Source organism: Rhinopithecus roxellana, chromosome 10, assembly GCF_007565055.1.
Source record: "Rhinopithecus roxellana isolate Shanxi Qingling chromosome 10, ASM756505v1, whole genome shotgun sequence".
Lineage (NCBI taxonomy): Eukaryota > Metazoa > Chordata > Mammalia > Primates > Cercopithecidae > Rhinopithecus > Rhinopithecus roxellana.
In genome coordinates this window covers 5,573,916-5,600,087 of record NC_044558.1, presented here as the reverse complement: position 1 = coordinate 5,600,087, position 26,172 = coordinate 5,573,916, and the positions used below count along the sequence as shown (strand labels likewise).

The following is a 26,172-nucleotide window of genomic DNA, read 5'->3' as shown; positions in this document are numbered from 1 at the left end:
AAATTACCTCATTCCTCGAATATCAACTTCCCCGTCAGTTAATTCCTGTGAATTAACCGCCCTACTCACCTAACAGTTTGCTGAAGATGAAAGAGATAATATTTCTGGCATAGATTAAATGCTCAATAAACCCAGCTCCGCTCCCATGTGATCCAGTACCAAGCATGGTCCTATGAGGGACTCAGAAGAGTGGGGCAGAGCCTCCCCACCAAGAGGAATAAACTGGATATGGGCGCATGTGTAAATGGACCAAACATAACACAGTGGCTACTCAGTGGTCCAAACACTGTGTTGGGGACCAAGGGAACGAGGGCACTCTCCGCAGGCGTATTTTTCTAGCACGTAGGCAAGGATGACCCTCAGACTGGTCCTTCCGACCCCAGGCTTCTGGGAGGTGCTCTCAGCACAGGCCAGTGCCCACCGACACACCTTAGGAAATCCAGCTGCTTGAGGAGCCCGGCCTTCTCGCGCTGTAGACTCTCCGTCACACGGTACACTTCCCTGAGGAGGAGGCAAACACATTGCGGTGAGCTCCCAGGTGGAAGCCGGATGCCCAGACCCCTCATGCTGGAGACTGGCAGGCGATGGCGCGCTGGGGATGGAGGGCACTGGAGGAACGTGGCCTTCTCTTGGGGAGCTCCTATGGTATGCAAGTGCTTTGGGCATTGCATGTGCCCAATTTGGGAGGTGAACTTATCCTCAATTTATAGACTCTGACCATCAGAGAAGTCTGCTAAGTCTTTGCAGTTCACACAGACAATCCGTGACTGAACCAGGGTCCCCTCCTACCCCTAGACCCAGCTTATTCCACAGCCACTTCACATGCCACCTAAGAATAGGTTGGATGGTCACTAAAGAGTCTGTCCAGGCTCCAAACTGCCCTATCCTATCCAGACTTCAGGGAATTAGAATCAAAATTCTTCCTCAGCCAGATCTTGAAGGGTGAGAGCAGAATTTGTATGACCTTCCCTCCCATGCTCGCCCCACCCAGAGGCTGGTGCGGTATGCTTTTACGAGCTCTTGGAAGAACCACCTTTTCTTTCCCACCTTCCTCCCAAAGTCCCCAGATATCTGGACTTTTCACTATTGGGCATTCCTTTCTCTGACTTATGATCCAGCTGTAATGCAGAGATTGAATGTATCTATTATAATCATTTATATCACTGTGCAAACGTGTTAATTGTAACAGGAGTTGTGAGGAAGGGGAGAGAGAAGCAGGGAGGCTGTGAATCAGGGCAACTAGAGGGCAACTCAGGTGGGGAGGTAAGGGCTGTGTCTGGTTTGTTTACATTGATATCCTCGACACAGCGCCTGGCTTGGAGGTGTAATCAGCAAATAGGTGGAGGAAGAAAGAAAAGAGAGAGAGAGTAAAAGAGGTAAGGGGGAGCAAAGAAGGAAGAAAGGGAGGGAAGGAGGAAGAGAGGAAGGAAAGAATGAAGGAAGGAGGAAAAGAAGGAAGAATAAAAGAGGAAGGAAGGATGCGGCAATTGGGGAGGTCTTCAGCATCAGGGAAGAAAGGAAAGGAAAAAAATAAGAAATCGGGTGATATTGGGAAACTGGCTTAACTTCACAATTCTGTCTTCATGTTTCCTTCTCTGTTCTATACCATGCTTTAGACAATTTTTAATCGCTCTCCGATCTTACTACATAAGATCCACGTTTCCAAACTGCAGCACAGCTTTTCACGTAGGGAGCATCTCGCAAGTTGATACAGGCGTCACTTCCCATGGGCTGTCAGGGCTGCCAGGCTGTGCACACACTGGGCTGGGCAAGGACCCCTCTGCCACCCCATCAGTCTCATTACTGAGCTGACAAAAACAGCACCAACATGCTGGTCCACAGGACTCTCCTGCCAAGCTCCTAATAACCTGATTCCTTAAGCATGATGTTTCTCTTTTCCCCATTTTATAGAATAATTGTAAAGTCAATTTACAGCAATAAGAGGCTGAATGAAATTGTAAGTTCAACTCAGACAATTCCAATTAAGCAACAAACCTTCTCTGGCTCCTGCAGAGATGCAAATTCTTGGCATTTTATTACCGATTATATTTAATTTCAACTTGAAGAAAAACAATGTATTTCCCATCATCCAAACGGGGTCTCTAAACCCCTGTCCTCGGGACTCTGCTCTGATGAGCGCTCTGTGAGCAGAGCTGCCCGCTCCCGACTCCGGGCCCTGGGAGCTGAAGATCCTGGTGCTGTACTTTAGGGTCCCCCCACCCCACCCTGTGTCCTGCCTCTCTCCAGGGGTGACCAGGAGCTCACAGCTTTTCCTCTGCTCAGGAAAATCATTCACCAGGGACTTAAGGTCTGGGTTCTTACAGAGTGTTTTACCAAATAGCCAGTTCCCAAATTCTAAGTCTTCTCTGGCTCTGCATACACAGCACCAGTGACCATCAGAGCTTATATACACATGTTTGTATTAGCAATACATGTGAACACATGTACTGTTCTATTTGTCTAGTAAACATATATCTGCTTGGATATTTGTACATCCACATATACACACATATATTCAGAAATATATTTTTGTGTCAACAAAAGAAAGGCACTTCTGAAAAAAAAGACACTCAGATATCTGACTGAATGACCTCTAAAGGCCTTCTAACCTAGAGGTTCTAAAAGTGTATACATGGGTAATATGTAAACTGAAAGAGAAAGAACCTGCAGTTGTTTGGAGTGGTAATTGGTGAGGCATTGATGGTTACCCTTAGGGGAACTGCTGTTGGCTTTGTTTTAGGGGAGGGATGAGCTATGGAGCACTTCACAAGACATATTGTCAAGTGAAAAATGTAAATGCAGAACAGTATGCTTAGTATGCTACTGTTTTATAAAGGAAAAGTGTGTGTGTGTGCATGCGTGTGCACGTGTGTGCATGCACATATATGTGTCTGTGCCTGCATATACATACAGCATACTCTGAAAGGATCCACAAGAAACCATGACCAGTGGCTCTGATGACTGCAGATCGGGGCCGTGTCGGGGACACAGACTTCTTTTTGACCATATAACCTTTTGTGCCTTTTGAATTGCGTGCCTTGTCATAACTACTTACTCAAAATAAAAGTTAATTAAAAAATAAACAGAGAGTTGCTGCTTCTCAGCTGACCTTCATCTTTACATTACCTCTCTGCTGGATAGTTCTTTCTTTATCTCATTTTAAAGTCTACTTCCGCTACCTTGAGCATCTTCAGAGATCAGGAAAATTAATTTTGCCTGTTCAGAATTCTTGCTGATCAGTGACTAAGCCTGTTTACCTCCCAGCTCCACCCTTTCCTCTCCCAGCTGCTCTGCAGCAGCACGAGGCAGCAAGACCCTGTTGGAGAGCCCGGGACTATCAGGAGAACCGGGCTCCGTCCCTGTTATCCAGCACTAACTAGCTGCATGGCTTTGGGCCCATCACTATACCTCTCTGAGCCTCAGTCTCTTCATGTATAAAATGAGTGTGAGTCACTGCACCTGGTCCAGGATGATTTAAAGATCAAATGAGAGGATGTCAAATGATCAACATAAGTGAGATATATTGAATGCCCAGCATGGTACTTAGCACAGAATAAATGTTTGCCAAATGAAGAAGTCATTGACTATATGGATAAATGAATATACAAATAAACAAATGAGAGTCCTCTGCCCTGAGCCTCAGAGTACATTTGTTCTAAAACCTACGACTACCAAGACAAGATAAATGACTGATTCTTCAGGGACTCCTCCAGGTGAACCAGAGTATCAAAGTCCTCTCCATCTGCCGGTCTGCAACCCTACTCTATGGAGAACAAGCCAAGCCTCTTGCTGCACTGCTCTCCCGGCCTCCCTGGACGGGACATGCTCTCCAGGTCCCAGCATGCTCCCCGCTACACAAGAAACTTCAAGCTTCTTGAATACAAGTTGTGAAGGTTCTGGAGTCATATTTCTCTCTTCCTCCCAATCCTCCCTCCCTCCCTCTTTTTCAATTCCCAGCCTCCAGAGATTGTGTCTCTGGCTTGGTTAATTAAGATAAGACTTCAGAAAGCTTTGAATCCTCACGCTGTGATGTGATGCTCCAGCACTGGGTGTTTATTTCCATTTGCTGTTCTAATGCTTGTGCCTTCAGATGTTTGTTGCTTTTAGAGCTTGATTGAATTTTAAGAGCCTGCATCCTTAATTCTGTTTGTAAAGCTAAATGCCTGTACCTTGTTGACCTGTTCTCAGTGAGGAGGAACTGATTTTGCTTGTTCACAATGAAATACGTTGTCCTTCCACAATTGGTCATCCAAGAATTGGGATGGAGGGGCTTAATTTAAGTCAGCTACTTGGGAGCTCTTTGTTTTTGTTTTGTTTTAACTGGAGACATCTTACTAGGATGAAATTTCCAGCCCAAACACGTCTCCTTCCTTTTACCCCAGGCAATTAGCGCCAAATGGTACAGGATTCCACATAGAGGTCAAACCAGCACAGCAGTTTTATGTGGACCAAAATCCTGCCAGCAGCCACCCAGAGTGAGCACCTTCACTTCTGAACAAGGGGAGTTAACATCTATAAAACAAGTTCTGGTACGTAGCACTGCCCTTTTCCCTAAAATCACACTTTCAGTACTACCTGGTACCTTCCAGGATCAGGCACACAATTACTTTTTTCAGAATAAATGAATGAATGAAGAGTGCATGAACGAATGTGTGAGTAAATGATAGCCAGTCCGACTCTTGTAAGAATATTTTCTGCAGGCTTGTTATTCTCTAGGGAAAATCGGCAAGATGTGTCTAACTCTTGGCATGTTGGGATAGTTACTTAAACCTCTGAACCTTAGTTTCCTCCTCGATAATAGCAGAACCTGCCACACCAGGAATTTTTTTTTTTTTTTTTTTTTTTTTTGAGTCAGAGTCTTGCTCTGTCACCCAGGCTGGAGTGCAGTGGCACGATCTCGGCTCACTGTAACCTCTGCCTCCCAGGTTCAAGCCGTTCTCCTGCCTCAGCCTCCCGAGTAGCTGAGACTACAGGCGTGTACCACCATGCCCGGCTAATTTTTGTGTTTTTAATAGAGATAGGGTTTCATCATGTTGGTCAGGCTGGTCTCGAACTCCTGACCTCGTGATCTGCCCACCTCGGCCTCCCAAAGTGCTGGGATTACAGGTGTGAGCCACCACGCCTGGCCCAGGATGATTTAAAGATCATATAGAGGATGTCAAATGATCAACATATGTGAGATATATTGAATGCCCAGCATGGTACCTAGCGCAGAATAAATGTTTGCCAAATGAAGAAGTCATTGACTATATGGATACATGAATATACAAATAAACAAAGGAGAGTCCTCTGCCCTGAGCCTCAGAGTACATTTGCTCTAAAACCTAAGACTACCAAGACAGGATAAATGGCTGATTCTTCAGGGACTCCTCCAGCTTAAGGTGCAGACCCAGGCTTGATTCTGCCTCAGGTGTGCCTCTGCCTAGTAAACTAACCCCCATGGTTGGACACCACTGGCAGGTCAGGCCCTGAGAGACGTGGGTTCCCCCTACTGGGACCACACAGTTGAATCTGAGGAACATGGTGAAAAAAATGGGCACAGATGGACAGGTGAGTCCAGGACAGTGGCACATGCCCCGTCAGATCACATGCTGATCCCGGAAGCCCTCCTGCTTCCCTCTGGTCTCCCTTGGCCTCCCAGGTCTCTACACGACGACAGTTACCTAGGGTCTGTCTGCTCACTCAGCATTTGCCCACAGACTCCCTCATACTTGTTTGTGGAAAAACATGTCTTTCTAATCACAGAATGCATTTTCTGAGAACAGGGCTGTACATTTCTTGTCAGTCCTAGGCAATGCTGGACACAGAACTGGTCTGCTTAACAGGGTCAGAATCCTAGAAGAGTGTTAGAAGAGTCTCAGGGAGCAACAAGCCCAAATCCACATTTCACAGTCCAGGAGACAGGGTCTCTGAGCGGCTAGGGGACACGCCCATAGTGGGGGGTGGTGCTGGAGGACAGCAGAGGAGTGGACAAAGGCTGGACTCACATCTCCTTCTCCTGGTGGAGTTTGCAGGCCTCTTGCTGAAGGCTTTCCAGCTGCTGCTGAGCATCCTGGAGCTCCCAGGAGGTCCGCTCCAGCTCCCGGGCCAGCTCCTGGTTGGTGAGTTTCAGCTTGGTATTCTCAGCTTTGGTTTCATGCTTGTCATGATGCAGGGCCGTGCACTGACCTTCCAGCTGCAAAGGCATGGGGAGCAGAGGGGAATGAGGAGCGACCACCATCTTCAGGAGGGTCTGCCCTGGCCTCACCTTGCTTTCCCCGCTTGGCAGGCAGGAACCGTCACTGCCACCCCTCACTGGCCTCAAGCCTAAATCGGCATTGTCCTCGCCTCAGTTCACACATATACACTCCTCTAGGCAGGAAGGAGCTTTCAGAGCACATCTTGTCTCTCCCCCGTCTCCACACAGGATCACTAAATAGTCCAGGAGGAACTGCTCCACTCAGAAAGACCACTAACAAAGGAACTTCCACAGCCCGTCCGTGTGAATGGCCTTGAGATCTAACCTAAATCCGTCTTGCTGTCCTTTAAGCCAATTTCTTTTCCTTGGTCCTTGATGGAGAAGGGGAACAGCTAAATGGCCTGCTTCATAAAACCATCCTTCCCAATTTCGCACGCTGATAGTAATCTATATATTCCCTTTTCTCCTCTCAACTCCAATTCCATCAATCTAGAGAAGCTTTTAAGGGTAGCCAGAAGCCCTGAAAATTCTTAGGAAATAACTAAAACAGTTCAAACAGAACATAGACCTTTTCTGTGTCTCGAAAGTAACTAAAAACCTTGCATTTTTATAGCTTCAGCTTTTCTTGGCTGTTGATTATGTGCAGAGCTTCCAATCCTCTCACCAGAGGAAGAATCAAACCAAGGTACATATATCATAATAAATTTAGTTTAATGAATGCGGCCAGTAAGGGGAGGAAGAAGTAACAACAAAGGATTTGGTGTGATTCTCAAGAGGCTCCTGTGCAATCAGGCAAGCACGCAGTAATTAAATCGAGTGGCAATCGTTCATTTGAGGGATAAATCTAATTGCTAGGAACTTAATGCATAATAGAGAGGAAGAGAAGGAGTAGGAGAAGCAAGGTGCAACTGTGGATGGGGAAACGGGGAGGCAGCTGGCAGTTCCCGGAGTAGAAATCGTCTTGCTGCAGAAGGAAAAGAGACCTAAATTCATGGCTTGGGTAGCAGCAGCAGTGGAACAGTCTCTTGTCTTAGCAGGGCTGTCTTCAAGTAGATTCTAATGTGCTGCTAAAAATAACCCTCTCTTTTGAAATGGAAGCAATGTGTCCTGGTCTGTCCAGAGCTGGATTCCTTCCAGCACCAGGCACAACAAAACAGGAGGCCAGTGGCACGCTAGCCTGTCTCCCTCAGGAGCCCTTGCTAAGGAGTGGAGGCCACTAAGTAGGAGGCTTGCCTAGGCAGTCAGTCTTTCTGGGGTCATTAGCCAGGCACTCCCAGCCATAGAGACACTGCCCTGCAGAATGCACCACCCAGTCTGCCTCCTGGAGGTTCAGGTACATCAGAGAGTACACCAGTGCCTGGTGTCTACATTCTTCCTGCGGGGATGGGAGTAGCCACAAAGGATGCCAATGACCCTGTCCAGGCACCACACAACCAGGGAAGAGACAGGCTGACTTTGGAAGCGCCTGTTCCAGCAGAGGTATCCATGACCATTCTGGAGGGAAGAAGCTTATCTGTAGCCTCCCCCCACATATCGTGGTAGACAATGTCTCTTGTACCTCAGCATTCCCCTCTTTTCTTATACAGGAGGCAGGAAGCAAATTCCAGTTTTGGCATTCTTGTGGCTCCTGGGTATAATTATAGGAACATGTCTGCAGATACCTCATGGGGGAATGCTTGGCAACTTTTCCAAGTTAAACACCTGGTATTGGAGAAGTAAAGGTTCTATCTTGTGATCACCTGTGATTTTAAATGCTATCTTTTGTACAACTAAATCGTTCTTCTCAGGTTAAAAAAAATCAAAAGTCCTTAAGTGAATGGCAGGGAAGGTGGGCAAGAGGTAGAGCAAAGGATGGAGTGAAGTCAGGTACTCTGAGGCCACTGACAGCAACATACCCTTTTCTGCTTCTGGGTGAGCTGCTCCAGCTCCTGCTCCTTACATAATAGTTTCTGCTCCAGCTCTTGACTGCGGGCTTGAAACCTCTCTGTGTCCTGCCAAGCCAGAAAGAGGGATACACAGGACCCAAATGTAGCACCCCTGGGTTATAGATTTCTTTTCCCACCTTGAACCTACTCAACATCAAAACCCATCCTATTAGACCGTGGGGCTTTTCCCATAGCACTGCAGGGCTCTGGTAACCTGCCTGCCCCATCAGGGAGGACCAAATGAGACAGAGATAGTGCAAGCACTTAGTGAGGCAGGATGCCAACTCCTAGCAAGCATGGCCATGTCTAGTGACTGTGCACCGCCACCCTCCTCTCCACCAAAAAAAGGAGCAGTGTCAGCCAGCGGCGGAATACTGAACGGGAGAGTTGGGGCCTGAGTTCAAACATCAGACCTTGGTCTCCTCATGTGCAAATTGGGGGAGGCAGATGACCCCTCGGACGCCTTCCGACCTGGATACTCTGTTCGAGGTTGGGCACTGGCATCGGATCCCTTAACTTGGCCTCACTCTGGAAATACATGGCCATTAACTCTTCCTCTTGAGGGTCTAAGTGTTCATATTTTCCCACTGTGATTGAAGTCTCCTGGGCCCTGCTCCTCAGGATGTTTTAATATCTGCTCCTTCCCTAGGCTGGGCTTTCCCCACAGAGAGGTGCTGAAGCAGGTGAGAAGGAGCCTGGCTGTGGGATGAGGAGGAAAGTGTGTGGGCCGTCGGGTGCCTGATGCTCTCAGCAGAGCCAGATCTGTGGTGTAAGGGCCCTGAGCCGAGCGGGATACAACTTGGGTTCTGGCCCCGGCTTCACCCAACTAACTTGCTTCATTCTTCTGGATCACTGTTTGTTCACAGAATAGAAACAAAAATACCCATGCCATCTGCAGCACTCCACTTGCCTGAAGGCGGAATGGAGGTACAAAATGTGCAGGAAGAGAAGAAACCATTGTAATTGCCATATAACTCACTACCGGAGCCCCCTGGGGTTCCTGAGATACGGAAGGACTCTTTCCCAAGGAGGACAGCGTGGGATGCTGCACTAGACGGGTGTCCTGGCATACCAGTGGCCGCAGCACGGTGGTGGAACACGGCCCCCTTGGGCCAGAGGCCTTTGGACACCTCCACTCAAAGCCTCAGGATGCTTCCTTGCGCATCCTCTGTTGACGTTACCAGGTTCTTCTGCCCATTTTTAGGTAGGTAAATGGGCAGAAGAACCACAGGGACAGCCTGTGATTATCCTCATGTTAACCACATGAATGGCAGAGGTACGATCTGACCAGACAGCACCTGCTCCCAACATTTGCTTCCAGAGAATCAGCTCCAGAGAATCTGCCTCCTTCAGCTTGGCTACTGCTCCCCGTGAAAAATGCTGGGAGCAGCGAGAGGCTCTAGGATCCCCGTGATGATGTGGCTGCACCCACAATGGGCCTACAGAGCATCCTCACAATGCACCAGGACAAAGTGTTGAGGTGGTCTGGCATCACATCCTGGGGTTGGAAGGTGCAAGTGATTAGGTACTTCCTTCATGGTCAGACAAACTGATAAGTGTCAAGCCAGGATCCGAATTCTAGTCCGAGGGTTCAGCCTTTTCCATGATGTCAGAAACTGTAGCACCACTATCCTTGATCTATCACCAGACAAAAGCCTTTGTATCTAATGGCTTAATAGTGCTGCAAAAACATCTGAGCAGTTTCTACGTTCATGCAAAAGGCACACATCTAAGCACTGCACTTTAAAGGCATTTGGTGTCAAGAGGGGAGAAGGAGGGATCAGAAGGGGCCAGGGAGGCTGGATCACCCGCAGTGACACAAACTTGTCCTCGAATTTTTTTCCTGTGACCTCTGCCTTTGCCCATCCCCCATGCCCTGGCCCAGCATTTGCTTCTGAAATCATGTCTTTTCCTTTAGCTAGGACCTCTGACCTGTAGTCATGGCCCGGGCAGAGGGGACAAGATGCCCCATGGAGCTCAGCCTCTCTGTGCAGGGTGTCATTTGGGATAAAGGGGGTGACTGTCCTATGGCAGGGAGGTGGGGTGGGGAGCTGCTGTTCTCAGAAACTATTTTGGGGTCTACTGGTGAGAAGTGTGTGAGTTCTGTCTGCCATCAACTAGGTTGAGGCGCAGGAGCAGCCAGAATGCTTTCAGGCTCTACGAGAGGGAGGAGGCCTGGAAATTCTGACAAGCCTCCAGAGGGCGCTAGTTGGAGGACATGACCAGATTTTCTTGAAAAGCATTCCGATTCCCTCTCAGTTTGAATGACATCTGTGATAATAAATGGAGCAGTGGTGTTGATAATCTGAGGCAGCACAAAACTTAAAATTGATTCAAGAGAAGGGGTTGTGATAACAGTCAGACTTAGTGCTGAGCGTCAAGGGAAGCTGCCATCTAAGATCAAAGTCTTTTCTGCTGAGAACCCACCAAGTAGATAGCCCCAAAATGGGTGCTAGAGAGTTCTCTGACGCTTTTTTTTTTTAAATTTAGTTTTATGAACATGTTTCCAGAAGGACCCTGCTTACCTTGGCAAAGAAGAGGATTTTGCCAATCCTGACTTCTTGAGACAAATGGCAAGGCTTGGGAAGGGGCAGATAAGGGTCAGACCAGGAAGAGGGAAGGGAGTTATCCATTTCCTCCATGGTATCTGTGGAAGGTGGGATTGATTTGTTTTTTCTTGGCTATTAAATTTTCCATGTGCCTAAGGGTAAAGGATGGGTAGCACAGGCGCTAACGCTTGTCCACTTAGGAGAGCTGCTGGGCACAAGGTGAACTGGGCTGGTGCATTTGGGTGGGCCTGCCATATAAATCTAGGAACAGTCAATGTCAGATCAAATTTAACAAAGAAAACATGAACCTCCATCCTTTTATTCATTCACTTATTCATTCATTCATTCATTTAACAATATTTGTTGAGCACCTGGTATGTTCCAGGCATTGTCTATGTGCTGAGGATACCTTAGTTAATAAAAGATAAAAATATCTGCTCTTTTGCAACTTATATGTTAGCAGGAGAAGATAGACACTCAATGAAAATAAACAAGGATATTACATGTCCTGTGTGAAGGTGATAAATGCCTTGAAAAAAAAACACAGTAGAGAAAGAGGGAATCAACAGTGCGTGGATGGAGGCACCACAATCTTAAATTTGGGGGAGACAGAGCAGATATGTCAAGCTGGCCTCAGAGCCAAGCCTGGGGAGTACACACTTACCTTCAGGAGAAACTGCTCCTTCTCACTTTTGATTTGCTGTTCCATCTCCTCATAGAGATGCTGGATTTCTTCATCATAAGCAGCAATTTTCCTACAGAGGTGGCAAAAGGAGAGTCTGCATTGAGGTTCCCCTATCCCACAGCGATAACTCCTGGAGCTCAGACACCAGTCCCCCGCTCTGGAGCTGTGGGTGTGGGGGTGACAGCATCAGTCAGGTCAGTCAAGGCTACAAGATCAGTCCCTCAGGATCAGCTAACCTGACAAGGGATGCAGACCACAGAGGCCTTGTGGCACCTGCCCCTGCAACTGGTAGGTTTCACGTGGCCTCTCCTCCCCCCACCCCCCAGCCATCACTCCTAGATGATCCCTGTGCTCCTCGGTGAAGTTTCCCTGGACCATCTCCCTTTACTGTATTTTATTTCAACACAAGCCCACAGGCCTCTGCCAGACGTATCATCCCTGTTCCCGCTGAGCCCCACGCTCATAGACTATATGAAGTTGCATTGTGTGGGTTTCTTTCCTGTTCTGTTTCCTGGTTTATTTCGTCCCTGTTTGCATGCTTTCTCTCTGCCTGTGCACATCAGGACCCTCTATCACTGCTCTCTCAGAGGACTCTCCTTGTATGCTTGAGTTTGTGTGATCCATGTTTCTCATGAGATTCTCAAGAGATTCCATGATGATGGCAACAAGAGCTACCACACCCCCCACCACAAAGCAAAAGGCACGATGTCTAGTGCCTGTGCCATCTCAGGCTCCAGGGCACAAGCAGACAGTGCGAGACAGGAGAGGTTGGTTGGAGGATGGCGATGACAATGAGATGTCCTCATCCCCACTCTTTTTCTCAGCATCCTCTCCCCACTCTTTCCTCTTCCCAACCAGAAAGTGAGCACCTAGGCACTCTGCTCCTATAGGGAGATGAAGACAAACACAGCTATGGGGACAAGGTTTGTAGGTCATCCCCAGGGATGACCCTTTTCTGTTTCTCCCTCTCCCCATGATACATCCAACTTCTAATGCCCCTCCAAATTCAAACAGGAAAGATCTGGTATTAGCATTGGAACTGAAACTGGGAGTTATCACACTGAATTATTGACATTCCCAGGTAGTTGCATTTTCATGCCTTTTTTGCTGACCATGCAGTGAAAGACCCTTTCTGTGGCTCCTATTCCCGATCCTCTCCCTATCCTGTTCAGGAAACTCCAGGCTCTGTGAACAGGCTGATGTGGCTCTCAAGACCTATTTTGAACTTGCAACAGACACACACACACACACACAAACACACACACACACATTTGGCCCCTGCCATTCTAAACTTCAATGATGGCAAGCCCACTGCGCCCTTTATTTAAGAGACTTCAATAATTGAAGTTCTCAATATTAAGAAGTACTAGGAAGATTTCCGAACTGAACATCAAGGATGGGAATATATTTATTCCCCTGAGCCCTCCATCATTTTACCCCCTACCTCCCATGTCCACTTGGGCCTCCCAGGACCAGACCTTCTCTGCTGTCCAAGGCTTTGCCACAGCCCAATTTCTGCCCCTTTCTCACCTGCCACCTGTTGGGAGAGCATTTTCACTATGTGCACAGGGGAACAATGAACAGGAGTCATGTTGACTGGCATCCTTCCAGCTTTACAGAAACCACAAATCTGACCCAGACAAAGGAACAATGTGTGAGACTCCATGGTCAGGGACATTCATCACAGAGCACAGCCTTGGAGTTGCCTTGCTTGGCTGCACCCCCAAGACCAGAAACCTGATTTTGAGTGACTGTACATTAACGGCCCAGGGTGGGCTCAGCAAGAGATGACAGTCCTCCCAGACCTTCGCAAGCCGGGACCCTGTCTTTATGGATACGTCCTGCATCCCTTACTCTTTTTGGCTGAGTAAGAAATCTCTTCTTGTTAAATGACCGATGTTTGGGATGGTTTCTTTTGCTCTGAGTTAACTCATAAGAATTAAAACAAAATATTGGAGGAAAAGTAATGAAAAAGGCTCATGCTATTGACTCTGATACTTCAGTGACAGAAGCAGATACAGTTTGAAGGAACTTTCGGAAAGCAAGATGATTTCTCTTAGTCCCTGGAACTATCTTCCTGTGTTTCAAGAAACTCAGATGCTAGATGGTAAATGATATCAAGGAAAACTCCAGACAGAGATTCCAGCTATATAAATACTGTAAAACTAATAAAGTAAGATGAGAGAAACTTAAACATTGATTGGGCTCTGCTAAAGCAATTCATATAAAGTTATTCATATAAATGGCTTACCATTTATTTCTAATAACCATGCAGGGCATTAATTCTATAATATAATTAAGTGTGCTATATTAACTTTAATCTATGTCTTATTTGATTAAATTAACACACTCTAGGTTTTTCATGCTTGCATACCAGCTTGCTGGTATGTGAATTAAGTTATTTTACAAACCACTAAAAAATAACTGGCAGGAAGATAGATACAGTGTTTGAAGAGTGCCTCCTCCTAGCCCTCACTCACAAAGGCTAGGCCTACTGCAAAGAAGCCCTGGGATTCCAGGTGGGCATCCGAGATCCTGGGCCCAACCAGACTCATATATGCAACCAAGCTTTTGGAAAGCTGGCCTGCTGTGAGACTCTCCAGGCTTGAATGACTATGACAAGACTGGGTTAGAACACACTAATCCCAGGAATGGAGAAGATTAAGGTGCTGTGCATACCAGTCATGTCACTAAACCAGTGCAGGGATGAGACGACTTGCATTCGGATCCCAGAACCAGCTCCTTTCCTCAGTGTGACCTTGGGTAAGTGCTCTGACCTCCTCCCATCCTGGAATGGTATCTGCCCTGTGTTCCTCCCTACATTGTCATAAAGAACACCCGAGAGTGGATGTGGAAAGTGTCAGAACCACAGAGCCCTCAGTCAATGTACGGGATGATTTACTGTTGTCATTATAATCATGGGCTGTGGAGGGCAAAGGGCAGTGCTCCCCAAGGGGAAGAGGGTCTTGGTTTCAAGGATAAAAGACCTGCTGGGTTTGGAAAGGCTGATGCAATTGGGAAGATGAAGAAGAAATAGCTCAGTCAATAAAAGTGCCTGTCAAACCAATCCATGAGAGACCCAGACTGTGAGTGAGCAGGAGCCAGGAGCCAGGAGCCCGTGTCTGCAGGAGCCCTGCAGTGGCTGTGCGGGCAGTGGCAGCAAGAGACACTAAAAAGATGTGCACATATGGTGAGTCACATTCAGCAAGGCTCGCCATATTCCGCCAACTCATCATGTTTGCTCATCATATACATCCTTGTTGCCACAATTTCTAAAACCACTTATATTGCCTAATGCATATAAACAGACTTTGAAGTCTTCTCTGTGAAGATTTTGCCATCTATTCCAACCCTCATGACCCCTTCTCTGAACTCTGATGATAGCAGATGTCTTCATTTGATCATTTAACAATTAATCTTAAATAGTCCTGAACAACTGTTTCATTTGGGTTCGTGTTGTCTCAATTAGATTATAAACACGCAGGCATTTATGTCACCCGCAGGGCCTGAACTCAAAATGTTAATGCCAAAAACCTGTAAAAACTCAATTTACAATTTTGGGTACCAAACTCAGAAGCTCATGGACCATTCTGAGGGAACACTAGATACCATGTGAGTTAAAGAACTTCAGAGTTGGAAGGTTTGTCTGATCTAACTACCTGTTTCTCTGGTGTTAAAATTCTTGTGATAATACCATGTCAAGTACTTACCCAGACTAAGTTAGAATACCCCCAGTGACAGGGAACTTGCTGTTTCTCTAAGTAGTTATTTCATCTTTGGGATATTCTGGCTCACAGAAATCTGTCTTTCCATGACCTTACTCTTCTGCATAAAAGCCTTTCATGTATTTCAGAACGGCATCAAGACTTCAAGGGTTCAGGTCAAGCCTCTCCACTTCCTGCAACTGTGTCTCACGTGGATTTTTTACAAACCCCTTTACAATTCCCTTCATGCCTCTTCAAATGGGCTGCAATGATCTTTCTCAAGCTATGGGAGTGCCAAACTGAATGTCCAGTGTATGAGTCTGATGTGTGCAGATTAGAGCTATTTCCTCTCTTGTTCCAGATGCTGCATAACTATTCATACAGCCTAAAACCCCATTAACTTTTCTTGGCAGCCACATTACAGTGGATGTGTGCTGAACCCATTTGCCAACTACAATCTCTAAATCTTAGGTCTGTGTGATCATTTTTGTTTTAAAGATGGTGCTACTGAATTGTATCTCCTCTACTTTGTGCTTCTGCCATTGGCGTTTTGAACACAGAGCAACATCTCAAATGTAATTCTGTTAGATTTCGTGATTGCTAGTTCTAGTCCATCTTTCCAGCCCGTCACTATGCTAACAGGTCTCAGTTGGTTATGTGGTGTATTCAGTGACCTTCCAAGTTTTGTTGACATTTTAAATCTTCAATCAGGATGTAGGCTAAACAATCTATAATGTTGGTTTTTGTCATTTAATGTATCTGAGAGTTATTTAAAAGGCAGTTTATTAAAAACGGTACAAGCTATTGGTTTCTAGTTTTATTATATTATAGTAAGAAATGGTTTTGGAATCTATTGGTTATCTTTCCTCTGTAGCCACAAACATGACCAATGTTTGCACAACTTCTATGAGAGGGATATATATTCTATTTGTAAGGCACACGATTCTATATTCATCTCTAAAGTGTGTTCATTGACGGTTTCACATACTTTAATCTTCCATGTACTTTTGCGTGACTCATGTGTCAAATCTGAAGCAAATTTGTTAAAGTCTAAAGTCTGGTTTTTATTAAGTTTTCTTTTTTTTTTTTTTTTTTTTTTTTTTGAGATGGAGTCTCACTCTGTCACCCAGGCTGGAGTGCAGTGGCCGAATCTCAGCTCACTGCAAGCTCCGCCTCCCAGGTTCACGCCATTCTCCCACCTCAGCCTCCTGAGTAGCTGGGACTACAGGTGCCCGCCACCTTGCCCAGCTAGTTTTTTGTATTTTTTCGTAGAGACGGGGTTTCACCGTGTTAGCCAGGATAGTCTCGATCTCCTGACCTCGTGATCCGCCTGTCTCGGCCTCCCAAAGTGCTGGGATTACAGGTTTGAGCCACCGCGCCCGGCCTAGTTTTCTTTATTTTTTCTAAAAGCTTCTGCCGTATGTATCTTGCTGTTGTGTTGTTTGGCGCGTAAAGCTTAATATATGTTGTATCTTCTTTATGGATGGAATTTTTTTCATTACTTCAAAATATTCCCTTTTTATCTTCCTTTACTCATGCCATTGGAAAAATGTTAGACAAAATGAGGACAACAATCTGTAGCAGAGCTCTCTGAGATGTTAATTAGTGACATGTAGGCATAGCCATTCAACCTATCTTCTCTTAGCCATTCTCAAAACACTCCTTCTGGCTGGGCACAGGGGCTCACGCTTGTAATCCCAGCACTTTGGGAGGCCAAGGCGGGCAGATCACCTGAGGTCAGGAGTTCAAGACCAGCCTGACCAACATGGAGAAACCCTCTCTCTGCTAAAAATACAAAAAGTAGCCAGGTGTGGTGGTACACGCCTGTAGCCCCAGTTACTCAGGAGGCTGAAGCAGGAGAATCACTTGAGCCCAGAAGGTGGAGGTTGCAGTGCGCCAAGATCCCACCACCGCACTCCAACCTGGGTGACAGAGTGAGACTCCGTCTCAAAACAAACAAAAACAAACCAAAACACTTCTTGACCTGGCTCCCAGAACTCAAGTGGTATCTATTTAATTATTCCATTTTCTACTATCTGACCCTAATCATTTTGAGTTACATAATGCGGGAAAGACGAAGAAGAGGTAGATGAAAGAGGAGTGAGGGCAAGAGACATGAGTTCTCAGTGGAACAGAAGGACAAATATGTGGAAGAGGCAGAGTTAGCAACAGTCATGAGCACTCATATTTATCCTCCCCATCCTTTTCTTTCCCCGTGATAGCTGGGTAGTTCCTCTGGCATGTTTCAGGGCAGTCTAGGTTATAGACCCTTTGCTGACACGCGTATGGTTGCCTCAAAGTTTATTAGATCCAGAATTAGAAGGTCTGGGTTCAAGTCTCGGTTCTGACATTTACAAACTTTCAGGCCTTGGATAAGTCACGTTACCTCAGTAAGCCTGAAGTGTTCTATATCTGAAAAATCAGTTGGTAATACCTACTTTAGATAGAAGTTGTGAAGATTAAAAAAGATAATGCATGTGGAAGTGTCTAACACCATAAGATGCATTTAATAAATTCTAATTAAATAAGTTTTCTGATTCTCCAGAGGCCAAGGACCCCATTTGAGAGTCACTGCTCTATAGATGTCAGCCAAGGGTCAAGTAGAAAGTGGGGGGTGGAGGATCAAGTGGCAGCTTGGTGTACGTGGTGTGAAGAAACGTGGGCAGGAGTGGTGAAGGAGTTGGGGATAGAAGACACAGAGGTGGATAAAACCTGAGGAGGCTCAATAGAGAAGACTAAATGTGGAAAGAGACGTCCATACATCCCATTGAAAAGTGTTGATTAAGCCCTTCTTACAGTATGACCCTGGGCAAAATACTTCAGATTGAAGTTATACTCTCTGTATAATTTAGCATCTAAGAATATCAAGCCCAGTGCTATAGTGGCAGGGAGGAAAGGAACAGACAGAAGAAGCTACACACCATGAGGCAGACCCAAAAGAACCCTCCTAGGTTCTGTCTGACGGTCATCCTGTGACCTCAGAGCCCTGTTAGGGGGAAGTGAAGGAAGCTACCCGCTCTGGTGGTGGGAAGGATGGTGGAGTTCTCAGGGGAAAAGCTAAGAAGAGGTGAGTTCAGAATAGGGAGATTTTCAACAGCAGACGGGAGAGAGTAACAGTGAGATACTGTGGACGCCATAAGGGCAGTGACGGATCAGAATGAATGAGTCCTACTGAAAACCCAGATGAAAGCCCAGGTCCAGCTCAGGGGATTAAACACCTTCATCCGAGATGTCTGGTTCTGGCAAATGTCCCTCTCTAAAGGACGTGTGTGTGTGTGTGTGTGCGCACTCACGTGTACGTCTGGTGCTGGGTTACTGGGGAGCTAAGGATGGGAGGAGGATGGGATGTGTGAGAAGGATGTAGGGGTGAAGAATTTATGAGTCTAATGTAAATACAAAGCGTAGCTTCTGAGAGGCCTTTACAGATAATTTGCAGGGAACTGGAAGGTGAGATGTAGTTAGCATTAACTTATCCTGCCAGCCTCCCACAGGAACTGTGAAAATTAATTAACCTTCACAAAGTGCTTTGCACACTGAGAGTTAAGGTGCTACGCCAGAGCGAAGCATTAATACTCAACATCACTGGAGTTCCAGCTAATGGCACATGGGCCAAGGCCTTCCTGCTGTGGAATACTGCTTGGTCAAAAGATTTTCTTCGTGCTTCTCCTCTCCTTTGTCCTCCCTTTTAAATAAAATATATTGGGATTTCAGAGGGTCTTAGAAAGTCATCCATTCCCCTGCCTAGGTTGTCAGCAGGGGTGTGCTAAAATCATTCCAAGAAAAATGTAGTTTCTGCCGGTTGTAAATGAAAGTGTAGGCTTGGCCTTGCAGAGAGGAAATGGCATTTCTCTACAATTTAGGTACATTTCAGGAGCTTGAACTCAAGGCAGAGTTTCAGAAATGGCCATTGGCCTTGGAGAGTTGTCATTCTGATTGTATGTGTGTCTTTGAGGCTGTGGTTTGATCAGTTACATCTCCTGATTTGCAAAGTTTCGGCAAAGGCAGACGCAAAGAGGAGAATCCCTCCTCCCCATCACAGAATGAAAGCTTATAAAGCTGATGTACTCCCTACGTCTTTGTTTTTCAAGTGAAGAAAATGAGGATTGAAACAGTGAAGTAACCAGATTTCCAAGTGTCAGAGTAGCGGGCAGAATCCAGGCCGTGACTCGGGTCCCGTGGCTCCATTCACATCACTACACTGTCTGGCCCAGCAGCCTAGGTTGTAAAATAGATAACTCCATATACTTGCATTTAGAATTGTCAGTGTTCCAAATTACACCTGGAATCTGTCAACTGGGGAGTGAGCACGAACTGGAGCGAGGTATGGGGCCAACAGCCCGCACTGCTATGGTCAAAGAGAGGCAAGATTATGGGAGGGGCTTGACTCCCATTTCCCCATGTTACCCACATTCCCTCCCACTCCCTGCCCAACATGCTGATGACAGAACGAAGACCCTCGACTAGAGAAGTCTCAAGAAGTCTGCTCTTTGCAAGAGAAGAACATGGAAGCAAATTCAGCCTCAGTCAGTTCTGTGCTTGGAATGGGAATGGTAAGCAGGGTTTTGGACTCCCCACTGCCCTCCGCCACCTTCTTAGGGCAGCTGCAGTCCTCTGACAGCTAAGAAGCTCCCACTAGAAAAATCCTGTTTAGAGTTTTGTTCCCCTGAAATCAGTCTATCTCGGTCTCTGTAATTATCTGCTTATCTCTGTCTCTGTCTCCATCTCTCTCACACACAAGTGGGCGCATGCACGTGCACACACATACATGCATGATTAGAGTAGAGCTGAATGAAAGGAAAATGTAAGAGTTTGTAGAAAATTCTGCAAAGACTGTGAAATTGCCAATTGGATTTTCAAGACGGATGGTTTCTTCCAAATTAGACTCTGCTGCCTGTATAAACCAACTTTGCAGCTTTATCCCATTCTATAAACCAAATGGTTTTTTATTAGTCAGGTTTACAAATCAGGCCCATGGTGTACACAGAGCACAAACAGTCCTCACTTTCCAATTTGCTCTCAGGGCAATGTTAACAATGTGCTCAACATAATAATAAACCCACAGAAGACATGCATTTGATTAAGTCACAGCCTCGTCACCTAGAGTCCCCGCCGAGAACTTCACCCTAAGACTAGGACTAGCATTCCAGATTGGAAGGGCACCCCGGGATGTGCCTTTTGCTGGCTGATTGATTCTGGAAGAACTGGCTAGAGCAGCATTTCTGAAAGCGTGGTCTACAGCCTGCCTATATCAGAACCGTCTGGGATGTGTTATGGTGCATGTTCCTGGGCCCCTTCCCTGAGACACACCGATTTAGACTCTCTAGCGGAGAGGGAACTACCTTTTAATTTAAAAATCCTCTGGTAAATCTAAGCAACCTACCATTCGAGGACTATGAAGCTGAGGCCTTCCCCAAGGTCACGAAGAACTCTGTGGAATGTAAGGGCCACCTGCTAGGAATATGACGCTTTATTTGCTGCCCTAACTTGAGGCAGGGCCAGCAATCTGATGACATCTCTTCCCTGAAAAGCTTCGGGGATAGCTTCCTTGTCCTCCAGCTCCACAACACAGGCTGCCGATCCTCAGGCTTGTGTGGGGGTGCAGGCCATCATAGCTGGGGCTGCCTGTCAGTCTGTAGGGTGCATTCCTCCTGGTCTGGACACCTTCCCAGAGCCCAGGGAATCACTGCAGACAGGAAGTGGCTGAATGGCAGCTGGTAGCGGCTGCAACTTAAGAGCCTGTGAGCTCCCAAGAAACAGCCTGAGGTCTGATTCAGATGGACAAGGGAACACTGTGCACATGAGGAGCTGATTCCACGGAGGGCGTGGGGACTGCTGCTAAGCTTGTCAAGGCCGAGTATGGTCAACCAGTGATGCCAAACAGGCAGCCAGCTGGTATTCCCAGGCTACAGAGCTGCAGAGGATTGAGTCGGAGACCTCCCGGAGCACAGCCTGGGACTGGCCTTTGATCTAGAAAGCACTTTCCTTCAGAGCTCAAAGCACCCCACTCAGATACTGCCTAATTCACCCTTGCCCCCACACATTACGAATACAGATGTTAAGCCCCCACCTCAGACAACTGAACCGGCCCCCACTGGGGTGGGACCTCTGGCATCCCAAAGTGGTTCTGGTGAAAAGTCTGGATCTACTGCTGCCTCCAGACAGCACTGCTCGACATCCCCTGGAGATCTCAAGCTTTCGTTGCAGAAAAAGGTAAATGCAGAGGATGCTTTCTATGGCAAAGACATTCCCAATTCTGAGTTCTCCCCAATGTCTACACTAGATCCCTCGTGCTGAAGTGTGAAGACCTCGCACATCTGCACTGCGAATGCAGAGGGGACTTGCTCAGTGGAAGTCTCACCTTCCTTCCTTGGAGAGAAGCGGAGGCCCAGAAGGGGGTTGCATCCGAAATTTCTTCAACTTCTGTGCAAAAGGACAAGGGTGAGGGAGACTGAATGCTCCCAGACCCCTTCCCTGCTGCTATTTCTGATATGCAGGTTAAAAAAATTCACGGCCATGAGTGAGGAGGACTCTGGGTTGTTTCTAACAATGCTCCAGGACACTCTGAGGGGTTCTCCTGGCCTCCACTATCCAGGGCTTGCCTAGCACTCAGCCACCTCAGTTCACCTCCTCCCTCCCAGGAAGTGGGGGTAAATGTGAGGAGGAAGCTGGGGTGGGCCTTTTCCACTCACAGCCACAGTGCCACCTGGGGGATATGGCCCAGCCTGGGAGGCTGGGGGCAGGCAGTGTGTGTCCTGCCTAACCTGCATAAGGCCGAACTCCCCCAGAGGTCAGCCTCATGTTCTCTGGCCCTGTGGGAGAAAGGTGTGTGGTCTGCACAAGGAGAAAAAGTAGAGGCTATGCTGCCCATGGCAATGTTGTCTAAGGTTTCATTTGCAGGAGGATTTTCTGGTCTGTCTTGTGCAGAATTTCCAGGCATCTAAGTGCCGTCTCCTCGGTGCAATCACGAACTCCTCAAGCGGAGGGACCCTACGTTCCCTTTGCTGAACTCAGAGCCTGGCATGGAGGGAGTGCTGGTTCGATGCTAGCTACTGGTTACACACAGACTGTTCCCCCGGTGCCTGGCCCGGGGCAGACATGCAGCAGTCGTGACCTGAGCTGTCATCCCCAGCATCTGGGATAGGCGCTCATTGAAATGTCATCCACTATAATGAAAAGTGAGCGTGTGGAGATGCCTGGGCGATATTCTCACAGCTCACCAGAACCCGCTCTTCTCCTCGGGATTCCTCTAGGCTCCCTCCCAAATCAGGCCATCCCCAAGAGCTTCCTCCCACTTCCTCTCTAAAACCTGAAAATGTCCCTCCCACAAACAACCTCACACCTCCAAACTCACTTTCTAGATGTCTCAGAATCACTTAATCTCACCCTGAGTCATTTGTAAAGAATCCCATTTTCATATCCTATACCCTGTTGGGATTTCCAGTCTCTTGTTTGACGTCTGAGTTGCAAGTGCCTTTATAGACAGGCCCACCAGCAAGGTGCGACCCACCTTTCTTTAAAAAATAGAAGAGACTGAAAGAGGCTCTAGTAGAAAATATCAGAGGTTGCCAATAAGGAAGCTGATGCACAGAGAGGTAATGCAAGTTGCCTGAGGTCACACAGCTGGTAAGTGCCAGTGGTTGGGCAGGGGCTCCAGTCCTTCCTGCCTCCTATTTCAGTGTCCTGCTCAATACGGTCTGCAGTTCTCAGGTTCTGCATCTGGAGAATGCCTCTGGAACGGGACTGGTCAAAGAGTTCAGTGAGTCCCCAATCCCAACACAGTTCCCTAGCCAAGAGTGGGCCTTGATCAGCTGACTCCAGAGGAGGCATGGCTGGCAGGGATACTGACTGAGGATGGGCATGGAGAGGCTGGAACCTTCGGATGAGCTGGTTGTGCATATGCAGCCAAGAGTGGCTTGACTTTTATCTCAACAACGTTTTAAGCACAATTACTAAATGAGGACAAACCACTAATAGAGGCCCTTAAAGATGGATATCAGGGCTAAGCAGCTCTCCAGCAAGACAGGAGGACTTGTTTCTTCCTGCAGAAATGCAGGCCAGCAGAGGAGGTCCTGCAGATGAGATGCCAGGCTAAGGCTGGGTAATTGCCCACCAGTTCAGACTGCAATTATCTCCTTAGAGAAGAGAAGAATGCCTTCCTTTCTGGGAGAGGCCACTTAACTTTTGCTGTGGCTCCTCCAGGTGATCAGTGCTGGGGGTCAGAGGGGAGAAGGGGTGAAGTGGGGTCAGCAACTAATCTAGTCCCCTCATTTTACAGATAGGAAAACCAAGCCTCAAGAGAGGCCACGAAATCTGAGCAGTCACAGAGCTGGCTGGTTGCAAAGTCATACATGCCTCAAACCCAGAACTCCTCATTCTCGGCCTCCCACTTCCCAAAGTTACACGCTAAGCACCTGGACACCCTGTTAAAACGCAGATTCAGTGGGGCTGGGGGTGAGGTCTGAGACTCTCCACTCCTAAGATGTTTCCAGGTGATGCCAACGTTGCTGGTCCATGGACCACACTTTGAGCAGCAAGTCACTACACTGTTGTCTGGAAGGATACAGGGATCCTTAAACTTAGCCACTGATTATACTGATGCTCAAACTCTCCACTTCAGCCAGACAAATCCTCTAAGACTAACAAAGATACTTATTTAAAATACTAATAATTATTATTTTGACATTCATTGGATACTTATGTGCCAGCACTGTTCCAAATACTTACATGCATTATCTCATTTAATACTCAAAACTCTGTGAGATGGATACTATCCCTATCTTACAGATAAGGAAGCTGAGACCCAGAGAGGTTAGGTAACTTGTCCTAAGTTGCATAGCTAGTAAATGGCAGAATCAAGACTCAAACTCAGTTCTGTCTGATTCTTTTTTTTTTGTTTTTTGTTTTGAGACGGAGTCTCACTCTGTCACCCAGGCTGGACTGCAGTGGCCGGATTTCACTGCAAGCTCCACCTCCTGGGTTCACGCCATTCTCCTGCCTCAGCCTCCCGAGTAGCTGGGACTACAGGTGCCTGCCACCTCACCCGGCTAGTTTTTTGTATTTTTTAGTAGAGACGAGGTTTCACCATGTTAGCCAGGATGGTCTCGATCTCCTGACCTCATGATCCGCCCGTCTCGGCCTCCCAAAGTGCTGGGATCACAGGCTTGAGCCACCGCGCCCGGCCAGTTCTGTCTGATTCTTAATTAGGTAATAGCTACATAAAAATACACCCTTTAATCCTTCCCTTCTCTGAGCTTTGGGAGCCTCTCCCCAGAATGTTCTTAACAGTCCTCCAGCCAAACTATGTTTCCTCCAGGGCCTCAGCATCTTCATAATGCAGAGTCCTAAAAGTCCTTTCTCCCCAGATCTGTGTATACCCAATGGACCTCAACAAGTTATTTTTAGAGTTGAGGGAGACACAAAACGAAAAGGAGCTGGGACTCAGAATAATGTGTAAATAGATGATCTACAAGTTATTTTTAGAGTTGAGGTTGGGGAGACACAAGACGAAAAGGAGCAGGGACTCAGAATAATGTGTAAATAGATGATCTACAAGTTATTTTTAGAGTTGAGGTTGGGGAGACACAAGACGAAAAGGAGCCGGGAATCAGAATAACGTGTAAATAGATGATCTACACAGCAAGACACATGGTGATCTCTTCTTGTTCAATCAGAGGCTGCACGCTTACTCTAAGACTATTTCAGCACAGACTCTGAAACTGCCTTCCAGGCTTTGCTGAAGTATCTGAATGGAGGAGCAGGTGCTTTCTGGAACTGCATAGCCATGGGATTGTTGAGGATTCCTGCAGAACGTGAGCAAATCTCTGGGTGTGGACAAGATTTCATGGCAGAAGCAGGGGGCAGGGCCTCCTCTGTATGCTTCCAAGCTCTACTCAAACCCAGCCCTGTGTTTTGGCCTCACCTTCAGGGTTATGAACCATCCCTAGTCATACCACGTCTAAGTCCACGTTCACAAAATGCGAGCTCATGGCTGTAAATGTGTGTTAAAGGGCTAAGAACAGCACGGTGCCCACAACCATGCATTGATTCTCATGAAGGAACTGGTGTCTAGCGGGCTTGCCCCAGTTTTGTGATATACCCGCCTGTTCTGACTCTGGTTCAGTTCTTCAGTAGCTTCTTCAGATGTTGCTTAACTTGCCTGGTCCTGTCTCCTGGAGAGGTCTTGGAGGCAAATATGGCGGATGAAGATACATGAGGCCGTGACGGGAGAGAGCGGCCAGGAGGAGGGACATTCAGCAGGGCTACAGGTCACCTTACCAAACATGCCACCTCTGCAAAGTAGGCTGATCTGGCACTGGGGGTGGCCTTACTGCCTGGAGGGAAACAGAGTGATTTTTCTTCTGGTCACGGGCACCTGGCTAGCTCACTCCGAGTCCTGGCTCTACTGTTTACAAGCTGTGCCTTCTGGGGCGCACTACTTAACCTTTCTGGGTTTCCAACCCTCCACCTGCAAAATGTGCAGATAATAAATGTGCAAAATGATAACCAGTCCCTACTTCAAAGGGTTGTGGTGAGGACTAAATATGCTAGTGTATAAAAAGTATTTAGAATAGTGCCTATCATATATAGCTTATAAAGGTGAGGGAGAGCTTAAAAATATATATATCGTGACAGACATACAGCCCGGTCCCCACTTTGGCAGACAGCAATAAGGAGGCATCACACAATGTTCTGGCAGAAGATCTAAGAGAAAGTGCACTGTGTGTCTCTTTCACACATAGTTACAGAAAGTGGCTGACACTGGGGTACCCACCTTTTTAAGGCATACTCCAGTTCATTCTTCTCCTCATGGGCTTCTTGGAGCTGGGAGAAGATTCTGGTCAGGAAATCTTCAAAGTTGGATAGTAAATGAGGTTCATCCTTCTTCAGCTGCAGCCAGAGCTGCTTGACATCACTTTCACTGCAAGAGAAGGGATGCTCATGTGGAAGTGTGGAAATGAGGCTTCATGGGAAATACAGAGGTTCCCAGATAGGAAACAGACAGCCAGAAACAGTACCATCAGAATCACTATAAAGATGACAGTAGCTAACGTGGACCGAATGCCTGCTGCATGTGAGGAGCTTCAAGGATATCAGCTCATTTTGTCCTCACAGTAACCCTATGAGGCAGGAG

General features: G+C 47.1%; 1 protein-coding gene across 4 annotated transcripts in view; it reads right to left on the bottom strand.

Moving 5' to 3' along the window:
* Nucleotides 1-26,172, bottom strand: part of CRACR2A (calcium release activated channel regulator 2A) — a 190,042-nt gene that overhangs the window by 35,840 nt on the left and 128,030 nt on the right. For all 4 annotated transcript variants that reach the window (XM_030938599.1, XM_030938597.1, XM_030938598.1 and 1 more), the window contains 5 exons: nt 25,813-25,959; nt 11,317-11,407; nt 8,074-8,169; nt 5,988-6,175; nt 430-501 (listed from right to left, as the gene is read on the bottom strand). In XM_030938599.1, the coding sequence (XP_030794459.1) occupies nt 430-501; nt 5,988-6,175; nt 8,074-8,169; nt 11,317-11,407; nt 25,813-25,959 (594 nt within the window). The remainder of the gene's footprint in view (nt 1-429; nt 502-5,987; nt 6,176-8,073; nt 8,170-11,316; nt 11,408-25,812; nt 25,960-26,172) is intronic.